Consider the following 24203-nt stretch of genomic DNA (forward strand, 5'->3'; position numbering starts at 1 on the left):
ATAGCAATCCCATAGCCATAATTTTGATCTCAATTACTACATTTCCAGGCTGGTAGCAAAAATATCTTCCTACCAGTGGCTATTGCCTGCTGACTTCTGCGGCACTCTCCTAGCCCAAAGGACCAATGTGTATGTAAGGGCCCTATTTGTAGTCTGAATAGGAAAACACAGGAGCACTTTGAACACTGGTAGTCATGTTTCCCTCTTGTCACTTTTGTTATCATGCTCCATCGTACAGCAACGGCAGGGCTTACAACAGTGTTAATTCCTTTGTTGTCTGAGGAAAGCACATCATTACTCACCACAACTAACTGTCCCTTGTTTTCTTGAGCCGGCTATCTCATTCCCGTACTTATCAACGCACCAGCACTGCCCTGTGCTGCCGTGGCACTGAGTGGCTTTGTAATAACCTTCTTCATTGCACCGTGGGATGAAAGCACCTGAATAAAATATGAGATCTAATCAGTAATGCAAGCCTCTGTAGGAGCAAGCAGCTCTATAGGGTATTATGAACTTGTCACTTATTTACATGGAGATCTTTACAACCTTGGCAAGGAAATACATGCGATTATCTGGTACCTAAAAGGGAGCAGAAATTATAGATGATTAACTATTTTCAGCCACCCTGGTCACTGCACAGTGCAAAAATGTTTGTGCATATATAGCTCGTGGCGGGTGATGGCATACGGTACTGAAGACAGGTTCAGTCTGTCCCAGAATGATTAATATTCCCACAGAGCCCCTTTCAATTCTAACTCCTGGTTTTAAACTTTTCTTCCCAACTGGATTATTACCCCAACTTCATTAATTCTGCATTTCTCTTCCATTTGCACTCCTTCAGTGTTTATCATATAAGTCTTTCCACAACACTGTAATTATCCCTGGAAGGTATCTGCCATCTGCTTGCCATTCATACTAATCTCAAGCACAACTTCTGACTTACTAAGAGCTCCCATGTATAAAAGGAGAAGTAACACATGAGCTTTACAGAGAGGGGCAACAGGATTTGAAGTCAGTAAGTCTTTGGATTTGAAGCCCAAGATTTGTCTCACAATAAAACCAATATAGCTCAGCCTTGTAGAGTGTGGTTCATTCTGGCTCCAGCAGACAGGGAAGCACTTGGGAGAAACCTGTTTTATTGTTCCCACCATTTTCAGCAGATACAGCAAACGTACTTCAATATGAAAAGCCCTCTTGTCCTTTGAGATGAGCTAGCTTTATTCCCAGGGGAGGTCAGTACTGTCATTTTCCTTTCTTTGCCAATTGCTTCAATTTGAAACTTGGCAGAAACCCACCCTTGCCCCCAAATTTCTTGTCTCAAATGATTTTTGAGAAATTATTTTTCTCCTTTGTCAAAGACACCGGTGATTTACTGGTCACACAGTAAGTTTTTTAACTAGTCTCTTCAGACAGTTCATGTGTCAAAGGGGCTATTTCCACTACATTTTTCACAGAAAAAAATGAATGAGAAGGTGCTGCCCAACTGCCGTGAAATTTCCTATATAAAAGACAAAAAAGCAGAAGTCAATCTCACACACACACATCTATATAAAGCAAAGACTTGAATTTCCAAACTCATCACACTGCAGATCTTGCCTAATGTTTGGGTGCTGCTAATGCAGTTCTGGAAGATGAGAACAGAAACCTTTGAATATCTGCAGAAATCTTTGTATATCGGATCAGTTTTGGAGGCCACTTCACATCCATTACTGAAAGTATTTTAAATAATTTCAAAGCATGATTTTATATCAGGTTTGCTTATAGGTACTACCATTATGTTCATGTACAAATATAAAGCCAAAGACTCATTTTCACTATTTACAAAAAAATCGGTCTAATAACCATGTAGATGTAGTCGCCTTTGCAGGTTTTTGTAAGTTAATGCTCAGTGATTAATCCTTTATTGCAATATTGATTGAGAAAGGTTTTTTTTTTTCCCATTTATGCTCATGTCTCCTCTCTGTTGATCACTCCAGGTGTTTATCAGACTATACACAACCTTGGGAAAAGTGCTCAGGTGCTGATTTTGAGCTGGTGTAAATCAGCACAGCTGTGCCCGTGTCATTAGAGCTCCCCTGTTATATCAGATGAGCATCTGGCTCCAGGGAAGAATCAAAGGTGGAACCTCCGTGGCATCACAGGGTGAGCAGAAAACAGCCTCTGCATTTTAAACTATCTCATGTTTTTCTTTTCTTTGGGCAATGCAAGCTTTCCCTTCTTTGAAACAGGTCTTTTTGCATAGTATCACTTTATTTCTTTAAAGCATTAAAATGTACCACCCTGCCTGTAAAAGCCATAGATTTAAAAATAAATTAAGGCCCAGGCTTGCTGCCAAGATAACTGTGTGGGGAAAGGATTCCCACTTTGGGTCACGGTGGAGAGTAGAAGGTACTTTTCCTTCTGCATGGGAAATTTGTGCCAATTTGTATGTAGCACTGGAGCTTTAAGTATTTAGCTACGCATACTAATGTCACAGTGTTTGCCAACCATCAGAGGGAAGATTGCAGCATGTCCTCTCCAACCTGTCAGGTGCAGGTGATAACGTGGTGAGGACAGAGAGTCACTGGGAGCAAGCGTTGCACAGCGCGATGGTTTGTCCTGCAAACCCTACACAAATCCCTCCCTGTGTTCATTAGAAACAACCTCTGGCAACAAGCTCTGCTATTCTGGAGCACGGCATCCAACAGCCCATTCAGAGGGAACATTTCACCCCGTAATTTGGTTTGGCATCAGAGAACATCCGCAGGGTTTGGAAGGAGAAAGGAGTTCAGATTTCCTCTCCAGAGGTTCTTGCACAGACTGTGCTTCCCCACAGTGTGGAGAGGACCGCTGGTGGACCAGCTTTACTGTTAAGCACTACAAAATGTTAGTCACTCCCCACTGAGCTGCCTCAGGCTACTGATCCCTGCTCCCCCCACCTCTCTTTGTCCCATGCAGTATTTAATTATTTCACGCAAACTTGAACAGCGCTGTTGCATCTATATCCTCTTTATGCATCCAGACCTATATCTCTCTCTTTTTTTTTGGGCATCATTTCCTTATCTATATAATACTCCCCTTCCTCACAGGACATGGGGAGAATAATTATATGCTAAAGATAGTGAAGCACACAGGTAGAAGCCTGACAGAATTAAGTGCTAGCGGGCACACAGCTCCCTGTATTAGCTATTATGTTTGCTGAATTCACAGGGCTGATACAGAAGAAAATAGTGACAGGAGCAGAAATTTATTACCTTAGTGATGTGGGAGAAACATTATCAGGCTGCACAGTTGTATGCTCTAAAAGTACACTCTCTGCAGTTAATTGTACTCTAGATAAATCTGGTAGGAAAAGATGAATAGTGCTGTTTATTTTTTAATTCAGTCCCCTGGGATGCTAGGCTGTGTTTGAAAGCCTCCAAATTCAACATATCTAATGGCAATGGCTTTGAAGTACTTTGTTGCAACTGTCATGTGTTTTGAAAAATATATAGAGAACAAAATATCAAAAGTCATCACTGTTTATCAATGGATACGAGTTAACAGAAATCTTCTCCATGCGTACTGTCCCGACTGTAAGTGCTGTGCTCTATGTGTCAGGGACAGAGAAGGAAAAAGAATAATTAAAGGCTAGTTTCTCTGAAAATATTCATCTCTCTTTTCAAACTTTATTGTTGCTACAAGTCTGTTTTTTGTCACGTGTATGTTTTGGTTTCCATTTGCATGACTTTTCAGTCAGTGAAAAGACAATGTTTTCTGCTGTATAAATAGCCATGAGATCAGATTAAAATCTCGCAGACAGGTGCCATTATGCAGGCAGACTTTCAAGGTAGATGAAGCAAAGAGTTCCTCTCTATATTATAATTTTCTAGCTTGTGGAACAACCTATGCCTGACACTTCTTGATTTGTTGAGCTTAGCCACTTTCATCCTTCATTTTTTTTAATACAGTTGACTAGGAGTTATTTCTCGTAAGGGACCATTCTTACTGCTTTTCCTTTGTCATTTTCCTCCTGCTATTGTGATCAGATCCCAGTGACGTGTGCTACAACCGCCTGCATGTCGTACTACCTGCAACACAGCCATCATTTTTCACTGCACACTGGAACAAACCACTTATGTTTCAACCTAGATGACATTTACTGCATATAGCAAATAACAGCAAAGCGTAAAATAAATATGGGATAGCCAAAGCTATCTATTAGGAACTGGGCTTCTTATTCTTTTAGGTGGCTTTGAAAATTATGACACCCATGAGACAGAGAACACCATGACTTCCTCTGCCACAACATGTATTTGAACACAAATGCAAAATATTTACTGAATGGAGCACATACAACTCAGTGATCAATCCTCCCTTCACTCCTACAGCTACGAGCAGCAGGAGCTGTAACTCTGAAACATCTTCATCTTTGTGTGAACTTGCTATGAAAGGATGACGGAACTAAGCCATAGTCCCTGTTGCCTCTGGGAACGTTTATTCTTTTTTTAAACCAATGAATCCAGGTTGGGATTGTTCATAAGGTACTGAACCTTGCCTCCAAATGGCAGTGGCATCTGGGAATGGCAGGTTTGACAAGGATGAGCTTTGCAGAAGCTCTGTTTTCAGGGTCTGCTAACGAGCATCTGGAAACATCAGACTAGACCCTGAGAGCAGGCTGAGAAGCAGCCTGAATCTGAGCAGCTCTGCAGCAGAGCTGACACGTGTGCTCTGTGCTGCAGCTGTAACATGCTGTACAGATGCTGTAAGAACCCGACATGGGTTCTTGATGACGTGCCTGGGTCTGAGTTGAGCCAGACTCTTCAAGGGTGAAATGCAGTGATTTCTGTAAACAGAGACTTTAACCTGTGCTGGTATGGCTTGTGTGATTTGGCTCTATGTACACAAATGCACTAGGACAGCTGTTTGAACAAGATACCACCACATAAACGCTAAGCTACATCAGTTCAACAACCTGATTTTTTTAGCAATTAAATGGGAAAATGCCACATGGGGATTTTTTTCACCTAATTTTAGATCTCCATCACAGCAGTGTAAGCTATCAATCAATTCAGGCTCCCAATAGTCAGCAGAGAGAGGGACAGCCATTATCACATCCTACAGCACGGAGCATCCCGCAGGGCTGCTAGAATGAGATGATATGAATTCCTGTTTTCATATACACAGAATATACTGAAATATTTTAAAGGGTGATTAGGCAAAACTGAACCCCGAGGAATGCATGCAGTGCACCATAGCTGGAAGAAGATGTGAACCCGATGGCTCTGCACTGTGGCACCGTCAGTCACCCTTCAAAAATGGGAGGCCTGAGTGTCAAGGCAACCCCCGTACTTTCTCTGACCTATGAGGTGATGGAGGCAGCATTAAGCTCTGAGCAGACAAGGCTTTGCATTTCTGGAGAGCTGTAAATGAGTTCCAAACCTGCTGCCACGCTGACACCTGTTCTGTATGTTGCTATCTCATTATTTGTTTAATTTCATAGTGTCAGGCCTACACTCCGTGGTGCATATTCCTGACTCAAAACATTAGTCTCTAATTGAAAAACCATTACTGCATATAGAGTTACAATAATCACAGAAGCTTTAATTAGTTGAGTAAATGAATAGCAAGTAATCGAACTTACCCAACAGACTCTTCCCTCTACTTAGCTTTTGAATTCTATTCATTTCATTCTGGCAAGGAAGACCTAAAATATAATGTATGAGAATCAGTTTCCAGATGGTACGGGACAGACTCTGTAATGACTGGCTTCACCACTGACATGAAATGTAGACTACTGTACACCTGGGAACGAGAGAAGCCCATATGCTGGTACTGTACTGCAAAACAAATTTATGTCATTAGCTCCACTAATTAAAAAAAAAAAAGCAACACACCGTAGTTGAGAATAGTGTTTGGGGGCCATTTTCATTGTTAAACCATTTTTCCTCTCTTTTCACCAAACTGACATAATGCCAGTTCTCAAATTTATGATTTGCTAATTAATTGACTATTTTCTGCTTTAATAAAGGAGTACATTTTTCTCTCAAATTTATGATTTGCTAATTAATTTTCTGCTTTAATAAAGGAGTACATTTTTGAGTCTTCTACCAGCAATAGAGTTATTTCTAGACTGTGTGCACTGGCACTTACTACTTCATTTGTTTTAATGATCAAAGGATATTAATACTGTGACATTAAACATTGTTACACAGTGCCCTTTCACACCAGGGCTGGAGAAAAGAGCTTTTTAACGCAGTTGATTGCCAATTACCAAACTATCCCTACAAGCATAGCAAGCAAACTTAAATAAAACACAGGGAGACCCAAACAACTTCTCTTTGTACTGAAAATTGCACAACTCACCTCCAGGCTTCTGGAAGCAGTAGCACCACTCGTTGTTCGACAGCTTCCCATCTTTGAAGGAGTCACAGGAGTTGAAGAGAGGCTTGACGCAGGGCTCGTACTTATCCAGATAAATGGCGCTGATCTCCGAGGGATCCAGCAGCAGGTCATAGTTCATGTCAAGCTTGTTGAACATCCAGCCTAAGGAATCCTTACAGATTGGCAGTATGCTGGTGTCAAATCCTGTAAGAAGAAGAAAGGCAAATTATCCCCAGCTGAATGACAGCACCCTCCCTTGCACGGAATCGTCGCTAAGCTGAAGCCTTGCTAATATTTTTTGGCTGGAATCTGAACATTAGACTGACTTGGCCAAAGCAGAACAAAATTCTAAGACTGAACTGATTGTGTAAAACTTAAAGACTGCTGCAGACTAGAGCACTACTCACACTCTTTAGGAGCTGTGGGGTGGGGAGGGCTAAGATTCATAGCTGATTACTGCAATTCAAAATCATTTCTACTCAAAAAATTCTCACGTATTTTTTTCTTCTGTCCTCAGTCCAAGTGGGTTGGCCTTGTTCCAAGAAACTGAAATGTGACGAGAAAAGGCTGCAGCCATCACATTTTCAAACTAGACTGAGTCTGAATGCAATTTAAATCCTGTTTCCCAGACCCGTTTCTAGTTCCTTGATCAAATTCTTTCCTACTGTGCTCTCACCTTCCACCTCTCATCTCAGCTTTTCACTCTTCAAAGCCCTGCCTCCTGTGCCGGACAACAAAATGCTTTGATCTGGGTTCTGGGGCAGGCAGGGGGAGAGAAGGGATGAGGAATGGCACTGCCTCAGCCAGGAGCTCCAGAGAGCTGCACATGCTCTTGTACGCCATAGCAGCAGCGTTCGCTCTTGTGGCCTCCAGGATTGTGCAGCAATACAGGATTCTGCTCTCCCAGCACTTTGGAGACCATCATCATCATTCATTTTAATAGCCCAAAGCCTTAAAAGACTGCAGCAGCAGCGGTATCACAGAAAGACCAAGCCATACATATAGATACCCACAATGTATATGAGATGCACGCTGCAGTATCCTGCAGTCTCCACATTGACAGTGGCATTGCCTTCTTTCACAAACAAGACAGGACATAATAAATCCGTGTTGTCACTGTATATTCAAATAGGTACAAACATGGACTAATTTCCAAGTTATCTATAACATACAGCTAATAAAGCTGATAATATGAATATTGGTCTCAACAACTACTCAGAAACAGGCATACATTGGCTGGGGATTTACAGGCACAGAGGGTACCTGGACCACGTACCCCAGGCACCTTGTGCTCACACAGTTTCAGCTGCGTGCGATAACCTGCCCGTGTCCTTCTCATTCTGCTCTGGGTCACGTGGAGAAGCCTGCCAGGCTTTTTCCTTTTGCTGCATCTTTCATTGAAAGAGGTCAAGCTCAGCCTTGTTTGCTGCAAGTGTCAAGTCCCATTTCAGGATGCTGCTTTGTTAAAGTGAAACCTAAGATGTTGCTGGAATCACGCTGACAGTTTGTCCAAGCTCTGCAGCCTACCTGCTATTTTAAGCATTAATCCAAAGGAGGGCAGTGCTTTGTGCTGGAAGCTGTGCTTTTTGTATGCAACTGCAGCTGAAGGTTGTCAGTGACATGGAGGAACAATCAGAAGGGTTAACTAATGGGAAGGTTTATGTCATTCATAATACATGTTTCTCTAAGAAAGGAAGAAGGTAACACCATTTCCTCAGGGCTAGCGGCAGCTCAGGCAGGGAAGAGAGAGATCATGCTGAACATTTCATCACATCTTTGTGCTGTTATCTCTAACTTTATCTAATCGAGTTTGAGGAGAGTGAAAAAGCAAAAGGCCATGTGAATAGATGTAGGGAGGAAGCCTGCTTGCCTTGCTGAAGCAATTAGGACTATTGACTTCTGTTATTTTATTCATCTTGTTGAGTGAAAGGATTTAAGAATCCTTGTCTGCCTTCACAAAGCGCAGAGGAGCAGGGCACACAGTCCTGCCTTGTGCGGGTGTGAAGCTGTGCCCGACTCCCCTCCACAGGGTGGGTTAAAAGTAGTCAAACAGGCAGGGGTGGATCATGGATCAGTACATGCTTCAGCTATTCCAGTTTAACCATTTCCAGGGTTAAAAAAACCCCAACAAACCAGCTGGGTTCCGTTGGCTGCTCTTTTCCTGCCCAGATGCCCTCTCTGGTGATGGTCTTTATGCCCTGTTGTGGCACTTGCTGCTGTTACAGAGAATAACTACAAGGTCTGTTGTACAATCAGTTGAGAACAGTCTGTTGCTCAGCCCTGAGGGTCTCTGAAGGTCACCTCCTAACTGGCAGGGATCAACGTAGCGAGGAGGAGATCCTGGCATGAACTTGCCCCTAAGAGTGTCTGTGGATTATTTCTGAGTCTTGTTTTCCTCCCTGCTGGGAAGTCTTTATCTGTGTGTACAACATGCACACAGGGATCCAACAGCAGCACGCCCTCAGTATTGAGCTGTCTGAGCAGCTCACAAGAGAGTGACTGATGCGAATATGAAGCTGCTCTCACACCATCAGGGCTTGGATACGAGATACAAACATGAAAGGTCACTTTCGAAGACAGTTAATTACATTAGTTGAAGAGGTTTTGACTGTAATTTCTTATAAACAAGGGAGCTTTCACTGTTGTGACCAGAGTTCCACATGGGGTTTATTAAGATGCTGTGTTATTTAGCAGTGCTGCATTATTAGTGTGGTCTAGAAGTCTTTAAATACTACAGTGATAGGTGCAATGCAAAACCCTTAGGCTAGATGGTTATTATCAGCGAAAAGGTTAATTCTTTAATTGCCCCTTAGTATGGGGTTGAAGGTAAATAGTAGTATCTACCTCCACTTCATATTGTCTCCTGGTAAAAGCTACTGCCTGTAAATCACCTTTTGCAGCCCTGCATCTACAGCCCCAAAACCAGCAATCCTGGATGCCTTTGGCACCCAGCAAGAGGAATGAAAGCAAAGTGTGCCCTGAGCGAGCAATGTGGGCTCTGACCTAGTGTGTAACCAGGGCAGCTGATGGAAAATGGTTCTTGAAGCTCACCTACCTTCATCAGGAGATCACTGTGCTCCCATGAACTTGGTGAGGCCAAGTGATGCTGAATGAATTAACTCCTTTTTGGAGTCTTTTGATATACTTGCTTAGAAATATGATGCAATATGTTGGATGAAATAAACCACATACTGTAGTTCTGTAATAGATTAAGTGCTTGGTTAATAAGCTGGACTTCTAGCAAAACAGACCTGGTGTAACAGTAGCCTCGGGGAGAACTTTTCTGCATCTTTCAGTACATCAGGTCAGCCCTGTGGTGCCTTTGGAGAGAAACAGGGAAGGGTGGAGACAGACTCCATATCCCTCCTGCTCTTGGCTCCTTGGCAGAAGCTGCCAACTCAGATGCCAATTAATGTCAGTTGTGGTGGTGGTTGCTCTGGTTTGGACACCTGCTCACAAGGACCTGGGTTGAGACCATCACGTTTCTCATTCTGACTGACATCTGTTCAGCATCCCAACAATTTTCATTCACTATAGATCTGGAAGGAAATCAAACTGGTGACCTACATGTGAAAGTCTCATATCCCATCAATACATAAAACGCTCCACCTCCTCTGAATTAAAATGGAATTAAATTTAAAAAAGTCTTTAAGTGAAAATCCTAATTAAAAATAAACATACCTTCTGGCACATAAAATTATTTCCCCCTTCAAGAGTTGACTTACATGAGCCAGTTTTATTTTATTAAAGTATACTACAATTAAATCCACAGGGGAATAATTAACCTAATTTCCCCCATCACTTAAAATAAAGGAAGGAGGAGAAGAAATGTTCCCCAGAAAAAAATCCTTTATATTGCATAGGTCTCTTGTAAAAGAAAAATAACTCCCACACCAACCAAAGAGACTATCTAGATACAATACGGGAATGTTATGAATTATCAACAGGCTCAGGAGCAATTTGAATCTGATCTTACTACCTAATTAGTTTTATTATTTCCTTATGTCAAAGCATGTCCCTGAGTTGCTTGTATTATTTATTGAAGAATTTCAATTGTACAAAGCCTTCAGAAGACAAAGTTCCCGGCCTATGGTGCTTTGCTGGGATCTGGCAGATAGCTCATTGAATGAAGGTTTGAGATTTCAAACACAATGACTTCCCCTCATCTCTCTCCTTTCAAGACGGTTAAAAGAGAAAAAAAAAAAAGAGTGTACTTCTTTTCTTCACCTGGGGGTGAACTTAATACACTCAAAAAGCTTATTTACACTCACAGTAACATCTTGAAAATTTAATGTAGAATAGAGAAATCCCTGCTGGAACACCTTCTCTAGACAACTGATGTGTCTGAGGCATCTTAGTCATTGCATCCCACCATCTGTTCCCTTTAATGCTACAGGGACAGACCCAAACTGGATTTCTTTGAGGATGCGCATGCCTTTTAAGACACTACAAGCATAACTGAACCAGGCAGTTTAATGAAGTGATGGTGAGGAGGGCAACACATGCAGAGCAATAAAAGAAGGACAACGTCTACATCAGAGCACATTTCCAGAGCCGTGTCTCTCCTCTTTGACAGGATTCACATACCTTTTTTTTTTTTTTCAGCTTGGGTATGTGAACTTTGAATTTTGAGGCCTGTTTAAGATGTCTTTTCTTTTTACAAATGTTTGAGGTTGGAGTCAGAGGAAGCCAAAACTGGCTGTCCTTACTCTGTGTGCATTTTCAGTGGAGCTTCAGAATTTTTGCACATGCAGATTAATTCATGAATACTGTTGCAAACCCTTAAAAAGAAAAACAAGCCCAAGTTTTGTGGCACTGAGAAACAATTTAGGCATTTTAACTCATAAAGTTTTTTTTTGTTTTCAACTGACATATAAGAAAATAGGAAAATGTGCCAAACTAAGTCAACAGTCTAAAAATGAACATTGATGAGATCAAGTGTTTAAGATCATCAAGGCAGCCTTTCATATAAAAGCTGCCAGGAATCAAACTAAACTAAAAAGAGATAACAGCTCCTCTCTGAATCAGAGCAAACACTGCAGAATTACCAGGAGTGTTTTTCTTGTTTTTCTCACTGAAATTGCTTCAGCAAAAAAAAAAAAAGACCCAACACCTTTAGAAATAAATTTGGTCTTTGGCCTTTGGTAAGCTCCTTGTGAGCAGCTCAGAGGTCACCTGCATGAAAAGCATCCTTTGGACAGTGTGATGAAATGAGATTTCACACAGTTCTGGGCCCAAAGGATTTCAGACAAAGTTTTAAGTCCCTGGTGTTTTCTGCTGTGGAGTCTGAAATGAATTCACATCTTGAAGCCATGATTAGCTGTACATCCAGTTGTCTTTTTGCACTATGGTTTGGCTCCCTCTGCACGATAACATCCTTTTCTGGAGCACAATTTAAGAAATAAGTAGGACATACGGTTTTAAAGATACTGAGTTTGCAGTAAATCCTGTGGAAAGTAAGGGACATGTGAAAAAGATCATTTGCACAGAACATGGCTGTTTCACCACATAGTTTTAAGACATAATTACTTGGCATTAATGAGGTTTGACTACAGTTTTGAGCAATACAGCCTGTGGTATATTCCGTCTCTTACGGAAGAGGCAATCTATTGCTACACTAGCTCAAAAGTAGCACAGAAGAAGACTGTGGAGACATGGACCAACAGCAAATGCTCCTCCTGACGTGCTGGATGTGCTCTACTGCACCTTCGGCCTCTCCAGCCTCACACTACAGGGAAACTAAGCACTGGGGGCAAAAGAGACATAGAAAGGAGCAGTTGATTGAACTCTTTAAATTGTGTGTGTGCGAAGCCTGGCTTTAGGCAGCTTGTACCAGAAAATCAGGGCAATGAAGTGAAGGTGAGTCACACACCTAGATAAAACTTGTGCATCCTGCCTTGCAACCCAGGGACCCACGTGTTTTGAGACATACTATTTAAAAGGATTAATGAGTCCTTACAGAAAATAAATTCGCATCTGCTCTCTGATGAACATGACCTCTTTTGATGCTGTTATCTGAATCTTTCCCCTCCCTGGTGGGTAAATGACATCAAAATCAGTCATGTTAGCTAAACCCACAGAGAGTAAATGTCCTCTAAACTGTTCATTTTCTCCTTTTCTTTAAAAAAAAAAAAAAAGCATCAAAGGAAGCAAAGATGGTGTTATTAAATACCTGGGACACAACAGATTCCAGCTTTCCACACCATTTAACTATTCCAGCTCCATGGCTGCAATGTGGGTGTTATTCTGTTACATAAGGTGTTAGCAGGAAATTGCAAAATAAAATTGAAGTGAGTCTTTTCCAACAGTGGCATAATTTTCCCTATGGTTCTATGCCATGGTTTTGGCTCATGCCACTGACGTTGGTTTAGGAAATGCTTGGCCATAAACTGGGGGGTGAGCACACCCCACAGACCAACCCCAAGAAGTGATTTGGATGCAGCCACGCTGATTTGGAGGGTCACGGAGTTTAATGGTACAGACACGAACTATATCATGCTAGCTAACCTCAGGGCTTGAGAAAAGTCCCCGAGCAGTTTTATTTACTGGTATAGATGTGACCTCCTTGCCCTTCAGACACTGTTATTTGCCTGATTAACTTGTACAATCTCTCTGTCTCTGCCTGCCAGTTTTTAGAACATTTTGGGCCAGAGAGAGCACAGAAGGACTGCAGCTCCTTCAGAAAACGGTTCAGCTATTTTATCTGCAGGATCAGGTCTCCCGCGTCCCTGCTTTACTTGCTGGCACCTGCTTGACATGACACTGTGGCACTACCAGCTGTGCTCCAATGAACACGCTGGCAGGCTGGGACAGTGCCCACAACACTCAACGTTCAACAGGGAAAGGTGTTTTCTTACTGCCTTGTGCCGTCTCCGAGCTCGTTGGTTTGATGACACGATTCGCGTCCTCGTGCAGAGCCCCGAACCAGTCTTTTAGCCGCGAAGCCAGACTCCTCAGTTCTTTGTCTGTGCAGGCTAGAAAAAGAAAAAAGCACCAGGCTGAGTCAAGAGCACCAGCAAAAAGCCTTTCTCTAGATAGTCTATTATTGTTTATGGTTGTAAAATCCTTCTCATTAAGAGCTCTGAAGTAAAAGAGAAGGTTAGAGAAAAGGATGCAAGTTAAAAAGATAATATAAGTCATTATGAATTATAAGTTGTACTTGAGGATCTCCTCAGTAGCTGGTGTGATTTGTGCTGGAAGAAGCGACACACAGAGCTACCCGCGGGTTCTCAATTAGAGCTATGTGACTACTTAACTTCAATGTTTTCACCTTTTAGGATCTCAGAGAAAATTATCAGTCAAACAGATGGGGAGGAGGGGCATACTTGCCTAGACATACTACTCAAACAAGATGCTAGGAATAATTTATAAGCACATTTGGCTTAGTATAAGGCTATTATCACAGTAATAGGAAATATATATACATATTTATATACATAAAAAAGAAAATGGTTATGTTGCCCTAGTTATACTGCAAATGAGACTGTGCACCTCCGAAGGTTGTCAATTCCGTTTTATTAGCCAGGTAAAGCACTGCTTTTCTTAGAATTTTTTACTGAGAATTGTCTTATTTTTCCAAAAATTTCTGCTGAGAGACTGATGTCCAGCTGAAGCGAATATTTTTAAGGAAGAAATCTGCATTAGTCACTGGTTTCTGTCAGAAAAAATATTCTTGTTTCTGTATTATGTTTAGTGCTTAAAATTTACATGCTCAGACAATTTTATTATTCCTGCTGTGCACTCATTCTACATTTTAAATGACATTTCTTGGAATACAGAGCAAGATTTTATGCCACAGAGGCAGACATCCTTCACAGGGCAAGGCACAGTATGTCTTCTCCAATTTACTGCACATTATAATATTCCTCCTTCCACCTTATTGAAGAACAATGGAGTCCCCCAGCTTGTCTTCCCAAGTTAAACTCACTATTCTAAGGACTGCAATGTGGACATTAAATATCTCGTGGACATGGTGAGTATTTTTTTGTTCTCACAGGGGTTTTATTTGGGTCAGAAATAACTCCGAAGTAAAAAATAGGAAGTTATAGCTTTTTCTAACTGCAAAGTTAGGGATTCTGGGGCCCACCATGCCATCTTTTCCAAAAGGAACATCTCACACCACTGTTGTTCCTTGCCTGTTACTCACAAAGTCTTTTATCAGAAAAAAAAAAATCACAACAGAAGCAATAGCAGAACAAATTCCATCATCCTGCCTGTAACAAGCCCCCATCAGGAGATGTTGCCTGAAGGGGTAAGGGGGTAGGAAGAAAACCAATTTTACAGGTAATAAATATTCAGGAATGAACTGGCTCTAGACAGGCATGAATGATTTCTCATTTTGTGGATTTAGATCCGTAAAGATAAAGAAATTTCCATCATGCACTAACTTCAACAGGAGTTGGGCACTTAAATACGTGTTAGAATTGATGGAGATAATTTTTTACATGGGATGGGAGATGCTGTTCCTGCATCCCCTGTTGAATTTCATCAGCTGATTTTCATCAGATGTAATTTTCCCCAAAACATTATTTGGCAACTACAGCAACATGAGAGACCATAATAGCCTTCTTTTCAATAACCTGTCTCCAAATGTTTTTTGAGAAGGAATGTACCAACAACTATACTGTCTTTCAGAATTAAAAGTAGGCAGTATCTTTTCTTTCCTTCTGCCAAGTAGCTGTCTTGTCCTTTGAAGGTCAATTTTGCAAAAGAAAAGAAGAGAAATATAGCGTATAACAAACAAGTGTTGATCATTCAATGTCTTTTACATGACAGGTTACCTATATGTTCAGAGGATTTCACAGATGTATCTCCAGTCAAAACTGCACAAATAAACACAGCTTTGACTACTGATTACATCAAGCGGGTCAAAAAAGAGGATTCAGTTGACCAAAAAATGTGTTATGTAGTTTTATAGGGCAAACATGATACTTATTAAATATTTCTTTTGGCGCATGATATCGTTAGGAAGCCAAGGCTGGAACTCTTGGCTATGAACATCCATTCCTGACACCCTCATCATGCCTTCTGTACTCTGTATACTGAGCTTCACAGACAGAGTCACACAGAAAAAAAGATAATATTAAAGAAAATACCCTCTAGGCCTGTTCTACTCATTCAGATTTGTGTACTTCCAAATACAAAGACAACTCCAGACACCACAGAAACCTAAGGTAAGTCAGATGCTCTGAGGGACACTGCATTTGCTCTCAAACATGCAATGCCATCCTGTCGGTGTGGAGAGCCAGGGCAGGGGCTCGGGGCACACTCGTCCCAGGCTCAGCACCATTCAGAACGGCCTTCCTGCTGCCAAACTAACGTACTGACATCTCTCAAATAAATGTCATGACATGGTCATTCGGTTTAAACTGCTCTGACTGAGGTAATTTGAATCCATGCTTTTAAATTGTAATAGAAAACACGATTGAATGCACAGTGTAAGTGGAAAAGAAGGAGATTAATTAATGGTAAATCAGACTTGAAATGATTTATCTGTATAGTTCAGCCAATCAAACATGTCAGGATTTGTAAAATGCCATTCATAACAAAGTCATTGTGCTTTTTTTTGGCTTGTCTGTAACGCCAACCATGTCAAGAACCAGCTTCTACCATGTACATGTATATTCCTGCTTAGATCAGTTCTCTGCCTGTACTCAGGTGCCACAATCCATGACCTACACCAGCTCGGTTACACCCTACGGCTGCTCCAACAGCCACAGGACCCCTGTACCCTCCCGTCATCCCAGAACAATATTTCTCTTGATTTTGGTAGAGTGGGAATAGATTTTCAGCCTCTTCTATGCTATGGCTTCCTCGAAGACTGCCCCATTCACTCACTGGGAGGTCAGTCTCTAAAACTGCACCCTGGTCAATGTTTTCTCTTATTTTCACCAAGAAGCCTACAAAATGCCACAAACCCTGCAGATTTCCCTGGGAATTCCATCTGAGGCACGACTTGACAGTAAATCCAGAACTGGAGCTTTCTGTGTACTGGAGAGGTTTTTTTGTGAATAACTGAGATATTCCTTAAGTAAGTTGCTTAAGGATAATTCAACAGTGGATATTATGTTGAGGTTCTCTCTTAGAACTGCAGTCTGCTTAAGGATAATTTAACAGTGGATATTATGTTGAGGTTCTCTCTTAGAACTGCAGTCTTTTTTCACAGGAATAACTGCTGTTTCATGAGTAAAACAGGAACCAACTGTGCTGTTAATATGTAGTGAATAATAAATTTCTTCCCGAGACTTCAAAAATTTAATGCAAAGTTCAGTTAAATTTCTATTCAAATATTTCATGCCCTCAATCCTACTTTCTCCTGCACATTAAAATAGAAGAAGCCTTATTTTACCTTTTTTTCTTGGTATTAGATTTTATTTTAATGCATGGTTAAAAAAAATCTGCCTGTCTACCTAGCAGAACTGCATTCTATTTTATTTATTGTATTTGAACATTTTCAGAAGTCTCTAATCAGAATTTGTTTGTTTTGGGACACATTATTTTAGACACTTCAAAGTGGATTGACATTCAGAGGGCAAGACTTTAAGACACACAAAGTCAGGCCCAGCCTCCAGCTGGCTATCGAGGAACCAGAGCACTTAATGATTTATTTCTGGTGGTAGAGCCCATTAGTTACATATCAAACAATTAGGAAGCATAGCTCTGAGGAGCCCTGGATCCAACACCCTCATATATAAATTTGCATTAGTAGAAGTTATAAAGCATGTTTAAGAAACCTCTTCATGAAAAATACAGTACAAATGTACCTCTTTACTATTAATAGAAGTTTCAAGTAGTATTTCTCAGATGAGAATAATAGGGCTGTAGGAGGAAGAGATGTGATAATGGGTCTCTTGCTATTTGAAGATCTATAAGGAGAGAATACGTAGGTTGCAAACAATATGGGTATTGACATGACTTGAAGCACTAATTAAAAAATCTGGGATGAAGAGAAACACCAAGGGAGGAACCTCTCCATAGCCCCTCTCTAGCAACTGAAGTCTGTCCAGTCAACTGTCAACAACCATTTAAAACTCTGCTGCTGTGAAAAAGACACAGGTGCAAACATATGCAAATATACATAATCTGGCTTCAATTAATTTCCTACACCTTTTCAAAATGGAAAAACCACAAGACTTTATCCTTGTTATTTTATCCATGTCACCGAAAGTTCTGCCTAAGCAGCTTTCTGACACCAGGTCCCCACATAACTTTAATTCCTGGATCCCTCACTGCTGATGCCCTTCAATGAATCCTCTGCACAGCCCAGAACCTCCCTGCATGTGGTGGGCTGGTGTTGCTGCTGTTCCAAACTGGGATGGTGGGGGACACTGGTTAACGTCCAGCCCGTCAGCTTCATGGGAGCGCGCAGTGCCCTGCAGTGATGTGGCAGTGGCACCACGAGCGCTGGCAGAAGCTGTCACCTCTCTGAGTCACAGCAGTGCAAATGCAGGAGGATCTATTTGCTGCTGGATCTCACCCACATCCTCAGATTGGAATCTGCAGATGTTACGAATCATCCTGCAGAAGTGATTTAATAGCAAGCACTGGAAGTGCAGATTTATTCCCAAGGGTGAAGCAATTGGTCCAGCAGTTATTTATTCCTAACAAACTGAAAGCAGTGTTGCTAAATACCTGTTTTCAGCAAGCAGAAAACATTAATCTGACCTAACGGAAAGCCATTAGCATGCTGTAAAGGCTCAGGTTTTTATAGGCATGCTTCCATTATGGACATTTTCAGCTCTACAGATACTAATCTATATACATGGGTGGTGAAAATTAACAGTATAATATTTAATTTCACTCTTTCAGGAAGGGACTTTCAAAAGTGCTCAGTGCTAGAAATCAACATCAAATCTGAAGTTACCTGTAGAAGCACAAGATTAAATCAATATCGAATGTTCTCTCACATCCCATTTTTTACTCCAGCTTAGCAAAACAATATTGTAAAATCTCCAGCCACTAACAAAACAAGCCTTATAACTCACACTGCAGTTAACTATAGAGAAAACTTAGTACTAAGGAAGTACATTACTGCTTTAATGTCTCACTTGCTGCCGCAGTGTTCTGGTACTATGTGACAAGCAAGGAGTCCATATTGCCCAGAAAAACATTTAGCGATACATTAGACTGCATTTCACAAAAGGCAAGCTATGCAACCGCATTCACAGAATGTGTGCAACAACTTTTATGTCATTTATGTCTCTGGAGACATTCAAAACCCACCTGGACAAGTTCCTGTGTAACTTGCTCTAGGAGGACCTGCCTTGGAAGGGGGGTTGGACTAGATGATCTCCGGAGGTCCCTTCCAACCCCACATCATTCTGTCATTTATCTTCTCTGTTGTCTGCCTGGGGTGTATCTGTTGCCTCTTCATTACTATCATTATTATTATAATAATCACTTTTACAAATAGTACTACATTAGTACCAATTACACGTGGTGCATATTATTTAATATATTGTGTAAAAATAGTCTCTTAGGTAGAGACTGAGGAGCACATTCCCTATTGCCTGAATGCCAAAGTGGAGCATGTGAACATTCCCTGAGAGCTGGGCTACTCACAACTGTTTCTGTGCTCTAGAGGAAAGGAAACCACAAAAGGCAGAGAAATTAAAAAAAAAGATATAAAGTAAAAACTTTAAAAAAATGCATATTTAGCTACTGATGTTAGTTCCCTTCCCAACTGCCATGACAGAATTCAGCTTAGAAACACGTCACTAATTTTGAATAATCTGCTGAAAAAGATGCAAATGTCCTGCCATGGAGCAGAACAAATGTGTTGTGATCGAGGTGACCGGCCACATAATGTGAATAAAAACCAGGAAACATTGCAAGAGAGCCCATATCTCAAACCTTAGCCTGAAATTTCAGACTTGGAGTTTCCTGAGCAGCAAGAGGGAGTGGATGCTTTCATGGAAACCAGCTATTTTGGCTGCTTGGCTCACAAGCAGAAACCCAGCTGTATCTGTAAGACATATTAGTTGTAACAAGCAGTTCAGTCATTTGTCCTGTGAGCCCGGAGGACAAGTCCATTTAGTTTTGATTAAAATGTGATACAGCACAAACCTACATGACATTGCCCGATAGTGATATTAAATTTTTCCAGTTAGAAACAGGACAAGCGTAGTTTCAATGATCCAGAGGGAAAAAAAAAAAAGGTCTAATTTCTGTATTTTTGAAGACTAACATGACAATCAGGTGAAAAGTTATATGGTAAAACACATATTTAAAACCACTGTAATAATACTATTTAAAAATGTCTGACGTACATATATCATAGCATGGAAGCTGACAGGAAAAATGCTCATCTTTCGTACTAAGTACTAATTTTTAAATTATTCTTTGTATAAAAAGAAAATGTGGCAATTTTAATCACGCTTTCTCTGACAAACATCACTACATTTTCTCTCTTGTAGGTAATCAACAACTTTCACCCCGCTATAATTGTGTCTATATGTGTGTGGATTATCAAAATAGGCTTTAAAATTAAAGTAAAAAAAAAATAAATTATCGTCTGTTATGCTTCAGGGAGTGGGTCTGCTCCCAACCATGCAAAATACAAAGCCTGTTCTAAAAACTGCTGCTGCAGGAGCTGATTTCAAAGTAAACATCGAGATAAATGTTAACCCTCCACTTCAAATGCAACTACACACACACACATATAAACATACACACACGTGTGTGACTTGTAGGTGACTCCAAGTGTTTTATCTGTGATATTTTGGTGATGCAATTGTGGCAATTATTACCTTCACTAATATTTCACCCTTCTTGGTTGGAAGAGGCAATGCTCTAATTTGCTCTTTTTGTTGAGATCTCAGGCAACTTAACTATAACAATAAAAAATGAAGTATTATGCCAATAATTTTATGAAGTAGAAAGGAACAGATTGTTTACTATTACTGTGAGGAAAGGCACTGCATCCCAAACATGCTTTGCTGGTTTGATAAACAAAGTTCTTTCGTTTAAAATCCCTCCTATAGTCACCAGCCTTTCACAACAAAGTTCTACGTGGGTATATTTGTCGTACTGCATTTTTGGCATTCACTGGCTATTCTTCCATGGGGCTGACACCTCTGCTGATAACCACCTCTGATCCTTCTGTCGCTTGTTCTGCCTTGTCTTATAAATACAGCAGCAGATGCCAAGATCCTGCAGTTCAGACTTTGAGATGATTACAGGTGCAGCTGAGTTATTGGGAAGACGAAATAGGCTTTGATCTGAAGCTTCCTTAAAATGGAACATTTAAAACACAAAGCTCAGCTAGAACTGTATAAACAAAGACTGAGAACTACAAAGCTCACTCTAAAGCTGTAGGCAAAGTGTACATCTGCTTTCATAGTACTCAATGCTAATTCCTTTTGTGCTTGCATTATTTGTGAAAAGCTTGGAAAGTTCATCTTTGCCAGGTGCTTAAGAAGCCTGGAAGCTTATTTTAAATACATCCAAATTATAATGATGGTGGGGGGTCCATCAGAACTGGGAAGGAAGGCTTGTAGATGTAACACCCCTCATGACGTTTTGGCCACGTCAGGTACTAATTAAAATATTATCAACTCCTGCATGGCTTTTAGCCTCCCAAAACTTATTTGCCAGCTCACCCTAATGTTCTCATTCAAATTCTGTCTTATCTCCTGAAAGGAGGAACAGACAGAGTTGTATCGACTGAAAAGTAAAAGAAAGTAAAGAAAAATGTCTAACTGAATGGACTTTTCCAGAAGCACTGTGCTCTGGATAAAAAAGGTCTCTGCAGAGTCATCATCTCCCCCTTTGCCTTCCTTCCTTCCTTCCTCTCTGTTTTTTAACGTCTCCTCTGAACAGATGCCCTGGATTTGGCCAACACACATATGCACCCAGCGTCTTCTGTGCTGAGTCTCAGAGAAGGGTCTCCAGTTGGCTGTGGTGGTGGCTTGTCAAGCGTACTGGCCAGTCTTTGCAAGAGGGCTCTCCGAGTTCTCAGCAAAACTGAACCCTGGTTTGATTTTAAAGCAGTGCTAAAAGCAGACCCACAGCTCACAGTCCATGGGAGGGTTTCACAGATTCCTGACATTGCTGCTAACAGTTTAGCAGATATTGTACTCTTAGGCATTTGAAATAATAAATAAGCAAAGCTAGAAGAGTAATTAAGAGTAGAAAAAAACCTCACTGTGGTTAAAAAGAGGTAATTGAGGGATGGTTATCTAGAAAAAACCTCACCGGGGTTAAAAAGAGGTAATTGAGGGATGGTTATTTTTAGACAGACAGTATAGGCTACCATACTGTGTACATTTTTTAGATGGAATTGCTTCCTACAGACCTTCGAAACCCACAGCTGAAAGCGTTAACACAACCTGCTGCACTTTTCCACATCCAGGAGGTTGTTTTGCTCTACTTTCTAGAGCTGAACAGAGAGAAATTTTAGATTCTGATCTTCAGTAAAAATGTTCTGAATTACAATAGCTGGAAATAACTCGAGCTGTTGATGATAAGGGCAGCTGCTAGCTCCCATAATGAAAATGGCTGAGCAAAACTCAGGTAGTAAAATTAGTAATTTGACAGTATTTGAGAAGACATGGGCAGATCTATTTATGTTCAATCACAGCGGGAAAGCAACAGCCAAGAACATAAATTAAAAGATTATATATAGAGAAAAAAGTAAAAACATTAGGTGATTTCACAGAATGTCGATGTTGGAGCATAAGCACATGCAACACCTCTCAAAAAATAAGTTGAAAATGTGGCTACGTATGAAATGTAAGAGCCTTCTAATTTTTACAGTTCCTTGTGGAATCACAGATGGATCTAAACTGAATTGTAAAAAAAAAAAAAACCAATGGCAGTAGATAATTTCTGTAAAGTGTCATAGTAAACAGGGGTAGTTATTATTATTGGATACCATTCTTTCAAAATGCATTGATTTTTGAGTGGTTCATAGGACAAAAATACTTTTTTTACAGTTCTGTTCTTCTGACACTGCTCCATCTCTGTAAGTTTGTTCAAATCTAAAATTAATGAGCTCCCAGATGATTATTGTTCTTGTGTTTGCTTTAATGAGAGAAGGCATTATTTTTATGGCTAGCAGGATCTAAATGCTAGCAAGATCTAAACGTGCTGGATTGGTAGATGCTTATTCTGGAGGTAAAGTTTGGGCTATCCACCCTTAGGGTAATGATCACTGCTGCTGCCTGAAGAAATTAAGTGCAGAACATTGTACAGAAATGCAAAAGCAGCACTCTTACACTGCAGCCTGTGTGTATCTATTACATGGCATCTCCAGAGGGCTGGTGACCACAATGACTGATCTACTTTCCCATTGGAAAAAAACTACCCCACATCCTTCTCAGAGTCCCTGCTGTGATTTAGGATACTGCCTAGAAGCTGCAAGACTGACCCAGGAATTTATTACAAAGACTCCCTTTTGCCAGGAACCGGTACTCTGTCATACAAAAAAAACCAGGGAGAAGCAATTGAATAGATTCACTTCATTTTTACTGGAGTCCACCATCTTTATTTGCTTCCTCAGGGAGCCTTGCAAAGTGATAGATAAATCCAATTTGCCCATGCTTGAGCAGGATGGAGAGAGAGATACACATGAGTCAGCATATGCTAGCAGAAACTATTTTTCCCCCTCATTAACTTTTTTGCCCATCAGCTGATTTTTATTTTATACTGTGTATATCCCTGTACTTATTTTCTATGTTTCCTACTGAATGTTATCACATCTGATACCATCAGGGCTTCATTAATGTAGAATGTTGTCATGTGGTGCATTATTCTGAAATGAGAAAACACAGCCCTAGAAGAGAAATCGAGGAGTTGTTGGACAGCATGGGGTGAGGAGCATTTGAAGATGTCTCATGGGAATTCCTCCAGCAAATTGTTGGGAAAACTGATTGAAATTCAATAAGAAAGTGCAAATGAGACAACATAGCTCCCCAGTGGATTGCAAAGATCCCCTGGACGGAAATCAGAACTATCTCTGCACTACTGCACCTTGCAAAGTCAAGAAATGCAGAAATCCCACCAGGAAATACAGCGTGGGAACACAGCATTCAGGGCAATATGGAACAATCAAGTGAAGAAGTAATGCAAGGAAATGCAACGTATTTTAAGAATCAAATTTGAATGGATTTAGGATCTGCATAGGATTTCATTAGAACCAGTGCAACACCAGTGAAGTGTCCTTAACTTCACAGGAGTGAACGGCAATGGGTACATCAGGAAACACACTTGTCTGGATTGGTTCATCAATGCTTAAATGCATCACATGGACACAGGCATTTAGGAATGTACTTCTCACTGTAGGTGACTTTGAAGGTGAAGGACGTACGTCATGAGCAGGGGTTTGGCTTCTGGTGAGACAACTGTCTCCTGGGGTGTGAGCAACGAGGAGTGTGGAAACTCCCCAAAGGGACCTTCCTGGTGCTCAGGGACTTGTTTGGATTTACACAGGCAAAGTGGTAGAGAGGCTTAATTTTTAACAAACTTTGGGTTTTTTGGCTGATGTAGTCACTGAGGCTTCAGCCGTTATGGCCTCCACTTCTGGATTGAAGAGCTGGAGTGCTGCTAAAGCCCAAAGCAAACTCCTCTGGGATTAAAAGGAGGATAGTTAAGCCAAGCTGAGTTTCAGCGAAGGCTGTAGGAAAAAAGAGGCTCAAAAGACCCGCTGTCTGTTGTTTACCTACTGTGACATGTACCTCCTATACCGAAAAAATTTCATTTAACAGTATAAAGAAAAGTATGAGATGAACATACTAATGAGCACCTGGCCACTTAGATGCTGTGGGAATCAATAATTTCAAAAAGTATGGAATGGAGTTGTAAAAATTGCCTACTTATGCGTATTTTGAAGAATCATTTAAAGAAATGTCAATTCTTTTCTC

General features: G+C 40.8%; 1 protein-coding gene across 2 annotated transcripts in view; it reads right to left on the reverse strand.

Annotated features, from left to right (window-relative positions):
- The window catches only part of SPOCK1 (sparc/osteonectin, cwcv and kazal-like domains proteoglycan (testican) 1), a 301385-nt gene that overhangs the window by 5346 nt on the left and 271836 nt on the right, over positions 1 to 24203 (reverse strand). For both annotated transcript variants that reach the window (XM_014948206.1, XM_014948205.1), the window contains 4 exons: positions 13200 to 13316; positions 6325 to 6546; positions 5603 to 5665; positions 303 to 440 (listed from right to left, as the gene is read on the reverse strand). In XM_014948206.1, coding sequence (XP_014803692.1) covers positions 303 to 440; positions 5603 to 5665; positions 6325 to 6546; positions 13200 to 13316 — 540 coding nt within the window. The remainder of the gene's footprint in view (positions 1 to 302; positions 441 to 5602; positions 5666 to 6324; positions 6547 to 13199; positions 13317 to 24203) is intronic.

Source organism: Calidris pugnax, unplaced genomic scaffold, assembly GCF_001431845.1.
Source record: "Calidris pugnax isolate Ruff unplaced genomic scaffold, ASM143184v1 scaffold27, whole genome shotgun sequence".
Lineage (NCBI taxonomy): Eukaryota > Metazoa > Chordata > Aves > Charadriiformes > Scolopacidae > Calidris > Calidris pugnax.